Source organism: Platalea leucorodia, assembly GCF_965183815.1.
Source record: "Platalea leucorodia genome assembly, chromosome: 9".
NCBI lineage: Eukaryota > Metazoa > Chordata > Aves > Pelecaniformes > Threskiornithidae > Platalea > Platalea leucorodia.
Genome location: NC_138831.1, coordinates 31,204,218 through 31,217,549, shown reverse-complemented (window position 1 = coordinate 31,217,549; position 13,332 = coordinate 31,204,218). Strand labels below are relative to the sequence as shown.

The 13,332-nt window shown below is 40.6% G+C and overlaps 1 protein-coding gene across 2 annotated transcripts in view; it reads right to left on the bottom strand.

The window, feature by feature from the left end:
- Positions 1 to 12,295, bottom strand: part of ETFA (electron transfer flavoprotein subunit alpha) — a 32,450-nt gene extending 20,155 nt beyond the window's left edge. For both annotated transcript variants that reach the window (XM_082321631.1, XM_082321632.1), the window contains exons 1-6: positions 12,227 to 12,295; positions 5,260 to 5,409; positions 3,339 to 3,420; positions 3,156 to 3,238; positions 1,594 to 1,693; positions 215 to 325 (exon numbers count right to left, since the gene is read on the bottom strand). In XM_082321631.1, coding sequence (XP_082177757.1) covers positions 215 to 325; positions 1,594 to 1,693; positions 3,156 to 3,238; positions 3,339 to 3,420; positions 5,260 to 5,409; positions 12,227 to 12,265 — 565 coding nt within the window. In that variant the 5' untranslated portion in view covers positions 12,266 to 12,295. The remainder of the gene's footprint in view (positions 1 to 214; positions 326 to 1,593; positions 1,694 to 3,155; positions 3,239 to 3,338; positions 3,421 to 5,259; positions 5,410 to 12,226) is intronic.
- Positions 12,296 to 13,332: the final 1,037 nt, after the last annotated feature.

The following is a 13,332-nucleotide window of genomic DNA, read 5'->3' as shown; positions in this document are numbered from 1 at the left end:
ACCTCCACTTCTGGTCAAAGTAGCAAGTGAGCAGATAATCCGTATCTTCCCCTACCAGACATCACTAAAAAGTGCAAGTTCCTGTATTAAAAGCATAAAACTAAGATTATGACAATCAGTTTGCTTTGACAAATACTTCTGCAAAACATCGCTGTGCAGCGAGCAAAACTAACTCTATTACATGAAATGACAAAATACCAGAACAAATACTCACACTTTTCTAAACTGGCACTACCACCACTTGTTGGTGCAGCCTCAAAAGAAGTTCCCCGTATGGTAAATACTTTAATCGCTTCATCACATTGCACAGTGCAAAGAATATTTCCTAAAAAAAATTCACATTATATTTTTAAAGAAGATATCAGACATACCATGCTTTTTAAGAAACAAATAAAATTAATGTCAGAAACACATTACCAGTTCTACTAGAATAGGCAACATTTAGAAAGTTACTTCCCAAAACTGCAGTTTTAGATGACTAAAACTTGAAACCTAGGCACTTAATAAATGTAGATGACAAATATTTTAATTTATGCTCCATGTTTCTGAAGTATGATAACAAATCCTCTATTTTTGAAGGATACAGAGCATTAAAATAATCTCCTATGAATGGGCTTTTAAATTTCAGAAGGGGGAAAAAAAACCAACTTTGAAAGTGTCATTCTTAAACATCAAGAGTGTCTATAATTCAAAGTAGATCTTTTATCCCCTTGCATGAATTCATCAGAAGACAATGAGGCCTGCCCCAAGCATCTATGGGATTGTGTTTCTCTCAGTAATGCATATTAGAAGGTGTTTACTTCACACTGGAGGCTGCAGGGAACACTGAAAGAGAAAAATGCTGCAACACCAGCTATTCATAAACAAAGTCATCTTGAAACTGTGAATTACTGGGAAGTAACTTAAAAGTGCAACACAAAACCACATTCTGGCAACATAACTCGAAATGTAATACCACGTTGGTACACATGGTACAATCTTGTACAGTAAAATTAAGAAACACAAGCTGATGAGCTCATATCTAAATTAAAACACAGTGTCAGACAAGCATTAGAGAAACAAGACCGAAAAAAGAACTGCAAATTAAGTCAATTAAATATTATAAATAATTAGTTCAATGTCTTCATAATTAGGAAAAATAACCCTGCGGTATCTTAAATCAGAACTAATGCTAGTCATATTAAATAAAGCTGGACAATTAACTTAATGTCTTACGTTTTACAAAATCTGATCAAAAGTACATCAACAAAGAAATGCAGTATGTATAAAGGAGATGACCAAATTTATTAATTAAAAATTAAAAAATTTTAAAAATTATTAATTAAAATTAAAAATCTTAAAAATTTATTAAAAAAAATTAAAAACAGACCTGGTTTCTAACTGATAGTACCAAAGTTGTTGGGACTACTTGCTTTCTCACACATGGAGCATCATGTCCATCCCCAGGTTTCATTTTATGAACCACAGCAATTCAGATTGTAAAGTGAAAATTCCTATCATATTCCAAGGTACTAACAACAGGATTATGTAGAAAAGTTATCAGTATTGGGTCCTTTATTGCACAAATACCACATACCTTTTGTGATTACCCACCTGCATAGATAGTTCTCACAAAAGTGTCTGGTGACTGAATTTCAATAATGTCAGAAACAGGGGCAACATCAAGTTTGCCAGCCACTCTGGGAATAAGATTCTAGAAGTTAAAGATGAAAAGTTAGCAAAGTAACTGCTAAGTAAAATGCACATGGTCACTAAAAGAATGCCTGCTGTCCCGATTTTAACTACATATAATGCTCTCTGTAAGTAAAAAGGCACATACCAAGATTTTTGTAGGGCTACTCATGTAGCTTTAGCAGCCAAATAAAATCCCATTACTGTAATAACATTAGACATTTTATGAGACTTACCGTAAGTAAACCCTTAATTCAATATCTTAAATTAGGAGGCTGATTTGCTTCAATAGTCTAAAAGTGAATATAGATGCAATTTACTCAGAAAATTGACAATTATGGATTGCTGAGCTCTTAGCACTTCAAGGAAAAAAAAAGCATTTTTGGAAGCTAGTTACCAGAGACAATAGGAAAAAAAACCCCCGCGCTCTCCCCCCAAAAGCCAAAAAAAATATTATTTTAAAAATTAGTATTAAAACATATATCTCCTGCTCTGAAATTGACTCTAGAAAATTACTTAGCACCTTTAGGAATGGGAAGGAGGATAAAAAGAGCAACATAAATCATGAGGACATTAATGACAGCAAGAGCTTTGCTGGCTTTTTGTCCCCCTCCTAATCTGGTACAACAAAAAGCACCCAGTTCCGAAGTCCTTACTCACATTAAGCACTTAAAAACGGAAGCATAAGCTTTAAAGCAAAAGCTATTAACCTTTACTAAGACACTGCTGATGAAAAATAAAAAGAAAAAATAAAATAAAAACCCCTAAGACTTAAGGTATGTAAAGATTTCTTTTCGCAAAATTACAAGTATATGGATTGATATTGATTGGGAGTGAAAACAGTCAGATGGAAGGCTGATGTCATTATTCATCCCACATTGGCAAGATTTCTGAATTATCCTTTTTCTCTAATTTAGCTGCACCACAACATTGACCAGATTGTTAGTACTGAGATTCTCCACGTACTTAAAAACACGCTCCTTAAAAAAAAAAAAGCTTTGAAAAATGTATTTTCATTAAAAAACATCTTGGATAGGACTTGGATCTGTGTTATTTATATGTATTTACAGACATTTCAGTTTACGTGACTTACATCATAGATGCTATTCCCCCCCTCCAAAATGCAAATCATACATTTTTCATCTCCGTTCACTGTACTTTTCCTTACAATTTTCATAATGCTTTCAGATCACTTAATCTATTTTGTGTTGTTGTACATTCTGCCTTGTGTAGATAGAACTAGCTGGCTACCACTAAATACTACTTCTACACTGTTCCTTTGTCCAAGTCAGCCCATAATAAAACTCAGACATGAATTAGTGTTTCTAACTAATGACCTCTTAAGCGAACTACTGTAAGATTTTTTGAAAACTCAAAACTGTCCATGGCTGACCGCTTTCAAGCATTTGATTCACACTCTTACGCACAACAGTGTCTCTGTCTCTTTTCTATAAGAAATTTTTGATGCACTTTGATCTACTTACCTTCCCAAAGGCAGATGCTCCAGCACAAATGTGGGTGTAATTAAATTTTTTATGAGCTTCCAAAATCAAGGGAGTCAGCTCCTCTGAGGATAAAAATATATTACTCAAAATTTACAACTATCTTATTTTCAATTGCAAATATAAATACCATATCTTTTGTCAATAGGTAAGAACAACTCTCACCTGCTAGAAATCCCTTGTATACATCGTGCTGAGCCACTAGAACTTTCGCAACGCCCTGCACTTTGCTGAGTTCTTGTGCTACCTATGATTACAAATGAATTATTATTAGTTTGTATTATAATAGGCATCACAAACAAAAAACAAGAGAGAGTCCCTGCTGCAAAGAGCTCCCAACCTACAGATTAGTTAAAACTGGAACACAAAAGTATGTGAATTTCAAAATCAGAACGGACCTGATGGAACATAATGCAGACCTTCTGACTCACAGCATAGGACCTTACGGGATAATGAAAATGAATTTTGTGAATAAGAAAACTACAAAGCAAATCAAACATAGGAAAGCTTGCCTCCTGCATGCAGGATTACACAATGATCTCATGATTTATTACAACAGCCGATAACAATCACACTTCAGGATTATTGCTCAGTATTCTGATATAATCATCAGGAAACCAATCCTACTTTCTTTTAAATCAGTCAATATCTACTGCACAAGCATCAAATGCAAATACAAATGTACAGCCATGTTATGATCTTTATCCAAATTTTAGGAGCAATCCTTTGTTTGCAGCTGACTCTTTGCCTACTGATGTGATGTATATTTTCAATTCTATCTTTATGCATTTTTTCCTTTAAATTTGCAGAAGTGAAGTTTAAATGATAAAAGGGTTGTTGCGGATCAGAGAGAAGAGGACTGACAGCCGTGTCTGGAGACCACATGCATCATCCCAGAGCTACCATAGTTTTACTGAGTTTGCTGAGTATCAGTTTACCCTCAAAAATTAACAAGAGGAAATAAACAAAAATTCTATAATAGCTGCTACAGAACATCTGTTTGAGTAACTGGCTCTTTTGTCCTATCAACACAGATTCTTACAAAGAAACTTAAAAAAAAAAAAAAAAACCAACCTTCATTTTTTGTAAAGTACTTTTTCCCAGCATGACATACATTGACAAACAGACATCATATACTTAGTATTAAAAAGCAAACAAACCAACCATTCCCAATCATTTTTCTACTACGCAAGTGCCAAAGAATAAGGAAACTCAAAGACAGATATTTCAGGCAAAACTTTTTTTTTTTTTTTTTTTAAATTTTCTTGATCTAGATAAATATTTGCTTCCAGGTCTCTAGCTCGAACACCTGGGTCTCAGTTTAGAATAGCCGCTGAGGTTTCTCCACCTGTTTGTGAATTAGCTGCCGTAAGTACGCCTCCTGCGTGAGAAATTACATACTGCTTTCAGAATAACAATTCATAAAAAATAGCTCAGTATGAAAAATATTAGGCACAACTGTTTGTACTTTTACTGTTCACACAAGAGTACATCATGCCAGAATAAAAGCGTCACTAATGTACTAATTATATTGTCTCTAGATTTTGCACATAAAAATTAGACTAACAATACAATAGCTAACATACAAGAAACTTTTTTTAGACACAAGCTATATGATATAGTCAAGAAGCACTAAATTTCAGAATTTTAGGTTGCAAACACACTCCATAGTTGACTAGTAAAAGCAAGATGCTCAGAAGCCCTATTTGACACTGTGCTGTTTCATTTCTGCGGGTTTCCATTTGAACAAGTGCAAGCTTCTTTCCAAGTTCTTAGCACGGCAACATTTGTTTTTCAAACTTTACAGGGAAATACTGTTTTAAAAATTAATTGCCCTTTAGTCCTCGAAAAATTTGCTTGCTTAAGCTTATAACAACTGGTACTGATATTCTTCCATGTGAAATGAAATCTATATCCACATTTTCACTTCAGAAGAGCAGTTCAAGCGCACGACATTTCTGGCAGATTAGCAATTCCTGGCACAGTTCCTCTTCACTAGAGATGCTTTTTCAGGCTGACCAAGATGCTACCAAGTATTGTTTCACTGCATTCATTGTTTCATTCGTATGAGAACAGCGTTTCCTACCTTGTCACAGCTGGTACCAGCTACTAAACAAGAAACTTCACCTCCAAGACGTTTTGCCGCAGTGATAGTATTTAGTGTAATGGGTGTAAGAGTCTCATTGTTGTGTTCTGCTATGACTAATGTACTCTGAAACCTCTGGAGCAGCGATGCCTTTAAAGAAAAAAAAGGGGGGGAGGGGGGGAGAGAGAGAGAGAGAAGTTTGATACTTGGCATTTAAGTAAAAAACTGTTCCTAAGAGCATCCAATGCTTTACAGAAAGTTATCAGTTATACAAACTGTAAAACACTGCTGTCAAACAAAACAGGCTACATCTAGATAATTTTTATTAAGTAGGCAGAATACATAAGGTGGTTTTTGTTGTTTTGTTTCTTTTTTTAAAAAAGGTATAAACTTTTTTTTAAAAAAAGGTATAAACTTTTTTTTAAAAAAGGTATAAACTTTAAAAAAAAAAAAAGTATAAACTTGCTTGACTTCAGCATATCTATAACATGCTGTGTTTAAACTAAAACCTCCACAGGAAAATACTGAACAATATTAAGAAAAACATTTTAACACATTCCATTCAAGCTCAGTTGATCAACTTAACAAAGTTCCTTAAAGAGCGAAGATTAGACCAAGGCACAAATACTAACACAACACTAAAGACTGCACAGCCAAATACTACTTTTTTAAACATACATTCTGACCCCATCTCCCCTCATGCCAAATATGCACTTACCCACCACTTAAACTAGAAAAAAAAGCTTCAGAAAATCTGAGAGGCTAAAATTTGGATATGGACTTCAACCACGCAAAGCCTACCAACATGCTAAACTTCACACAGAGAAAGCAAATCCTGAGGACTTCCCTGAAGCTAATCACAGTGTAAAAGTATAAATACAAAGATAAGTTTTTGCAGAATCAGGATCGTAATTTGTCATTTTGATTAAAACAATAAGGATTCTTGTAAAAGTGCTCTGCATTTCATCTTTTATGCTTAAGGTTACTTGTTCTGATTAAAGATTCTAAGACTGCTTGAAGCCAATTGCCAGTAACAAAATATTTATTGCCAGTATAGATCAGACACCATATTTTTGATTATGTTTCATACATCATTTGCAATAAAAGTTATGAGATTTTAGTCACCATTTGAAGAATAAATCCATGCTTTTGTGGCAAAAAGCCCACTTTTCCAATGATTTATAGTCATGTCACAGGGTAAGGTGGACCATGCTCCTGAAAGGTTCTGAAGTTTTCAAATTTCCAAAGGGAGCTGCATGCATTTTAAACACGCACTTAATTCTGACTATATTATGATCTTTTCCCTAAATAAGTAATGCACCACCAGAGGAGCTCTGTATCATTCTGTCAAACGATTCTAGAACAAACTGAGAAATAATTTTTTTAGCCAAAAGAATAAGAGCAATGGATGTTGCTTGAGCAGACTGAATATTACAGCATTAACTAGGTATTACTTCTAAACTGATAATCCCGCATTTTCTATCTGTGGGAACTGCACACCGGAAGGTCACTTTATGCCTACACGTATGACATTTCTGAATGCAAAGACAAGATCAGGTTCAAAATGAATTAAAAGTCACATTCTAGATCTTGGGTAAAAATCCTGGATGAAAAATAAGATTCCTAGGTGAGTCTAAATGTTAATACACTAACACACATTAAATATTTTTTTTTTTAATAAACAAAACCAAAACAAACTGACTTTTGTTGTTATAATAAAGATTCTGCAGTAAAACCAGAGGATAATTCATCCAGTCACATATGATCCTGAAAACTGAGAGGCTTTAATGAGTCAATGAGGAGGACAGGTAGTTATTTCAATGAAGTAACTTGTCCAGCTGCACGTGTGCGAGAACAGCCCATTATTTCACTGACATAATTTCTCCACTTGTACTTGGGCAGGCTGTCTAGTTTCAATCCTAGATAAAAGAAAGTTGAGTATAAACCTAACCAGCTAACAGCAAGGACAAAAAGCATTAGAAATAAGACACACAGAACAACTAAACTACTGAAAACAATTCCTTGAGAGGGAACAGCACTCAGTGCTTGTGCCACAGAAGGCTCCTGGTGAAAACGAAGCTCTGCAAAATCAGGCTATCCAAAGAAATCAATTACAGTTAAACATCCTACAAACTTGAGCAATCGAGTGGATTCTCAAGCATGCCATTAGATTATGAACACATCTGTCAGCAACCAGTAGAATCGGAAATTTATTTCACCTAGGTTTAGATATAAATTGAAGCTAGGCACCTATGTCCCCTCCACAGCAGAAACATTTACATTTCCTCTCTGGTGGAAACTCCAGGCAGTGATTCAGTTTATATTAAAATAAACATTTATGAAGGAAAACCATCCGGAGTGTCCAACTCCCCCCCCCCCCCCCCCATTTACTGTAGAGCAAACCTGGCCTCTGACTTCCAGATATCTAAAATTTGGTAAGATTAACCTAGATGTGCAGTATACACCCATTAAGCCACTTGCAAAGTACCAAAGGATTCACTGAATTTATCATCTCAAGTTTCCCCAAAGCATCTTTTTGCTCCCCACCTGAGAAACCCAGCAATGTTTTCCAAACACAAATGTGAAGAATTTAAGAATAATACCTGAATTTCTAGACTTTAGCCAAAATAACTGAGACTACTCACTGCTACTGTCCTAGCCAAATGTTAGAAATCTCAACATGCCCAGTACACATGCACAGATAAATCCACACATGAGGCCAACATCCCATACATCCAAAGTACTCATTCAATTTGCACAGATGATCTGCTCTTCACAGCAACACCAATGCAAACTGAACGTATGTTGGTCTTCCAGCACAGACAGGTAACCTGAACAGCACACAAGCAGGCCCAGCACTTCTTAAATACAGATTTGCTGCTTATATGCTATAAAACATACGTATTAACAGCTGGAAAATCCCAGACAACTGTGTTGTAAATCTTTGCTTGGCGAGACTGGTGAGCAGACAGGTATCAATGGCCTCTACAGTCAACAGTCAATAGCTAACTGCCTGCAGCCTGCTCCAAGGACGCTCGTTGTAATGCAGGAATTATGAAATCGACTGTGGACATATGTGGACATAGCACACGTGGCAGGCACAGGAACAAAAGATGGGATGGCCAAAAAGTCTTTCCAGAAATGCAAGAGTTCTAGCAGGTATATTCCACATGGCCCCACACTCCAAATATGCACGAATATAAAACAGGCTGTTAGAAACTTCACCCAGGAAACTGAAGTTTTCCTCCCACCCTCTTCAGAGGAACCGCTGGAAGTTTGGGGAACTAAACAGAAATAGAAATTCACAAAGCAAAAGCACCTAACAACTGGATCCACAAAGGTATCTTCTAGAGCTGATTTTCTTAGCTGTAAAAACAAACTGGCCAGAAATTAAAATTTTAAAACTGCTTAGTAGGAATTAATAAGTAAGACCCATTACCACTGGGCAAAATTCCCAAGAACTGACTCCAGGAACTAGGAATTGGGGTATTACTAAAGATAATGGCTACATTCCTATACAACAAAACAATGCCTAATTCTATTAATAGACAGTTTCGTAGCTGCAAAACTTAAAAAAAAAAAAAAAAAAAAGAGAGAGAGAGAGAGAGAGAGAGAAGCTCAGGAAGAGGAGGGAGCTTTAGCAATAAAGCTTATACTTCTCCTAGAAACTCTGTACAGATCTGGCTACAGAAGATGTCTAAGCAACAGCTATTTAACTCCAGGAAAACGCTAACTAGAAAGACAACACTAAAGGCACCTGAACTGAAAAGGAGCTATACCTGCAGCAAAGCACAGCAAAAGAAAGAAATCCTTTTCATAAGTGTTTTATTTACTTAGGAATCACAATAAACACTTAAAATTAAAAAGGAATTGAAGCAACAATAGAAAGATGTAATACAGAAGAAACTTTTCCAGATATATCCCATACAAACCATTAATAAAAATCAAAGCAACAAAGATGTTTTGACATACAGACAACACTACTGAAAGTGAACTCAAGATAAATGAATACATTTAAGAAGTTAATAGTCTGAGCTTATCAATGACAACTGAAGGATATATACAAAGTATTCCCTAAGACTACAAACGTAGCCCAGTACTTTCTGAGTAAGGTGTGTTTCAGGCTATTAAACCTATTTATCTGAACTATCTCAGGCTAAAAAAAAAAAAAAAAGAAGAAACCCACACGTGCATCATGAGATATATATGACTGAAAAAAAATCCACTGTTTTCAGAAACACTGGGAAACTGAAAGCTCTGAACAAATCAACAGGAGCTCAAAGACTCAACAGCTGTGAAAACTGGGTCCCCCCAAAACACTGTAAAGACAAGACAAGAGTACCTGCTCAATATCACCAAAAATTAAGCAAGTGACATTGCACTTTATTCAAAAGCTATTATATGGTAAAATACTACACTACAAAGTGAGAAAGAAAACCTGACAGTGAAGACCACTTTCACCTGAAGATCCCCAACAACTTCAGAAGAACATGCCTATCACTTTAAGCCAACTTTAAAGCATCTCTTGCCTCCAAAAAAAGCATATTGCAGAAGCAAATGCAACTTTTATTCTATCTGGACCTTTAAAACAACAACAGAACCCTGAAATATTAGACAAAGCAAACTAGTTTTCTTACGAAGCAGAGAGCCACAGTGTCCTTCACTCTTTCACTCTGTTGCTGGGGGGGTTGTGGGGTGTGAGGGAGTGTGGAGGTAGAAGCGAGGGAGACCAAGAGATTCATTTATCACTGAAACAGTCAAGACTAGCACCATTTACTCGTCATGAATATCCTTAGGATAAATTCTAACTTCAACACAAGTTGAATGACAACTGGATACAAAATTAAAGGCATTGGTATTATACCTCCCTACAATCAAACTGGCCCCAAACTGCTGTGTAATGTCATATGAGAAGAAAAAAAGAAAAAGGAAAAAAAAAAACAACAAACCAAACCCACAACATTGTGAATAGGCAAAAAGGCAGACACTTGCTTATCTGATAAGAATTATAAAGAACAGAGAATGTTAAGGGAATACATTATCTGTTTGTTGTTCTATAAGGTGACCTCAAAATGCCCCTTCACTAAAAGTCTGCAAGACAATCCTGATGATCACAATTTCATATCATCACAGGTTTGGAAGGGACCTCAAGAGCCCATACAAACCTATCCTCCATCAGATGCTAAGCAACCATATCTATGTTATTTCTAATATATCTGTCTAGCTTATTGTTAGTGTGTTTCAATGATGAAGGCTCCTAGGCAACCTATTCCAAAACCTTACTATCCTTTCAACTAGAAAGGATTTATTAATGTCTATCTTAACTGTTTGTAGCTATCTTAAATAGCTCTCTTGCTATTTAAGCCAACTGTTATTATTTTATCATCCACGGACTCATGAAATGGCCTATTCCCAGCTCTGCGCCAGTTTTTTATGTACTTGCAGTCTCATATTCCTCCTCAGTCCTTTCATCTTTAAGTTTGCAACTCCAGCCTTTCCTTGTTGCCCATACTTCACAGGTCTCTTGCATCCTGTTCTTTCTCTAGACTCTATTCACTCCTGAACTGCATGAGCGTTAGCAGTGCTGAACTGGAGTCTGCTTTGCTTCTCTTGCAGACTACACTGTTACCCACACAGTGAAGACCGCACAATGTTTTCTTGGCTTTGTTTTATAAATGTATGAGTTTAGATGCATACGGCTGAAAAACAAGGAGCTGACCTCATGTTTCCAGGACACAAAACTGAATTGTGCAGTGATCATGAGAGTAAAGTATTATTTACGCAGCAGTACCATATGTTCTAGGAGCTCCAGAGATCATCGAGACCTTTGCTCTGGAATGCCAACAGCCTAACAATAACTGAAAGATGTCAATGATTACAACAGTTATAATTTTTAGATTAACTAAATCATGTACCCTGGTGTACTTTTGCTCCTCTTTTAAGCCATTCTTAGTACCTGAAACCAATTAATATATGCATAATTCCTATTTTAAAGCAGTACAGAACTGTAATACTTGTAAAAGCCTTGGAGAGCTCAGAAAGAAATTTGTGAGATTTAAAGCTCTTTTAGAAGGGCTGTTTACACAGAGTTCTAGTGGAGGGAGTGTCTCCTAGTGCATGCTACGAGATCGAACAGATATTCAGGGACATTTCATGAATCATCTACTCCAGCTAACCTTGAGTTCACCTAGTCGTTAAATTTGGTAACATAGCCACTATGACACATCAAGCAGCAAACGGCCTCCAAAAGCCCAGCACTCCTCCCAGCTGAGCAATATGAAGGTCAATATGGAAAAGCAACAAGTGTTTTGCATTAGCTTCGGCCCACAGATTGCGATGGTTGAAGCAATCACATTTCTGCACAGCTGAGTTCGTGTGACTGAGAAACACTGTATTAACCTCTCAAAACCCCAGAAAGGAGAGGCCAGAAAACCTCTCCTTGAGCCACAGGTTTCTTTCTAACGTCGTGAGAGTTTGCAATAACAAACTCCAAGAGTCTTTTCCAGCTGTAAGGAAAGCACCCCTGCTCCTCAGCTAGCCCTGCAGGTGAGAGCGAGCACGCCGAGAAATTCAAGGCTTCCCTCGTGAGTACCCTAGCTCTTCGTACAGGACGACAGCCCTCCGCTCCTGCCTGCAGCGAGCACTGCCGAGGGCCTCTTCAACACCCGGCATCCGCTCAGAAACTTTATTTTTAACAGCCACGGCGTGGAAGAGAAGCGGAGTCCGGCGGCGGAGTCGGGCCCCGGCGGCGCCTGTTGCTCGCCCCCCGGACACCCCCTCGGCCGGGCGGGCCGACGGCGGAGCTCGGCCCCGCGCCCCGCCCCGCCCCGCGCCACCTCTGCCCCACCGGGCCCGGGCCCGCACGGGCGGGGCGGCGAGCGGCCCCTGGGCACCCCGCGCCGCGGCGGAGCCGCCCGCCCCGCGGCCGAAGGGGCGCGCGCTTCCCGCCCTCCGCGCCCGCACTCACCGCCCGCCGCACGCGCTGCGCCGCGACCGCCCGCAACATGGTTCCACCGCCCCGGCCCCGCGCCGCTCTCGCGAGAGCCGCGCCCCGCCCCGCCGCCTCATTGGCCGGAGCGGCGGCCCAATGGGCAGCGCTGGAGAGCGCCTGCCCCCCCCCCCCCCCCGCGCCGGACGAGCGGCTCGTGCGGGACGGCCGGGGAGGGCGCGCGCGGTGCGGTGCGGCGCCGAGCGCTGGCCGGGCGGCGGCGGGCGGGAGCGCTCTGTGCTGCGGGAGGCGTCCGCAGCCAGACCCGCCGCCGCCCCCAGCCGCGCAACGCCACGCACACCCGGCTGCGCCGCGGCCGGCAGCTCGCCCGCGCGGTTGGGGCGGCGCCAGAAGGCGGAGCGAAACCGCTGCAGCTGTGAGGGCGCGCGTGCGGCGCCAGCGGAGCAGCCCCAGGGCGCGCGGGCACCGGGCCGCCCGGCGGCACGCGCGCCTGCCCGCCCAGGCCGGGCGTCACCCCCGGCAGCCGTCACCCCGGCAGCCGTCACCCCGGCAGCCGTCACCCCGGCAGCCCTCTGCCGCCTCCCCGTCCCTTCGCCCCTGCGCTGCTTCCGCAGCGTTAGAGCCCTTTAAAGGGGAGAGAACGACAGGAAGCGGAGCTGTGCGTGCAAACGCCTATGCTCCAGACCAAATCCTCTCCCAAGCCAACAAAAACGTGCCTCGCGAAGAAAAAGAAGGGAAAAGTCTTCATTTGCGGCCAGCAGAAGTCGGGGAGGCCACGGCCCGGGCCGGGCCGGCTGCCAGCCCGGCCCTGGGGCCATGCCCAGGCCTGGGGCTGCCTGCGCCTCGCCAGATGCCCCGGCCCCAGGCACGCGCAGCCGGAGCAAAGCAGAGCACGCGGGGACGGAGCGCGTGGCGCGCGGGAGAGGCCAGGCGTCGCGGCGCTTCCCAAACGTCGCGACCCACCGCTTGTCCAGAGGGTCTGGCAGCCTCGAGACCAGTCAGGTAACACCAGCCCGGGACGGCATCCCCTCGCCAGGACAGATTCACAGCTGCGCCCAGCCCGGCAATGGCTTTGGAGAATAGCTCATTTGCTTTGAATAATTTATAGATATTTTTGTTATTAT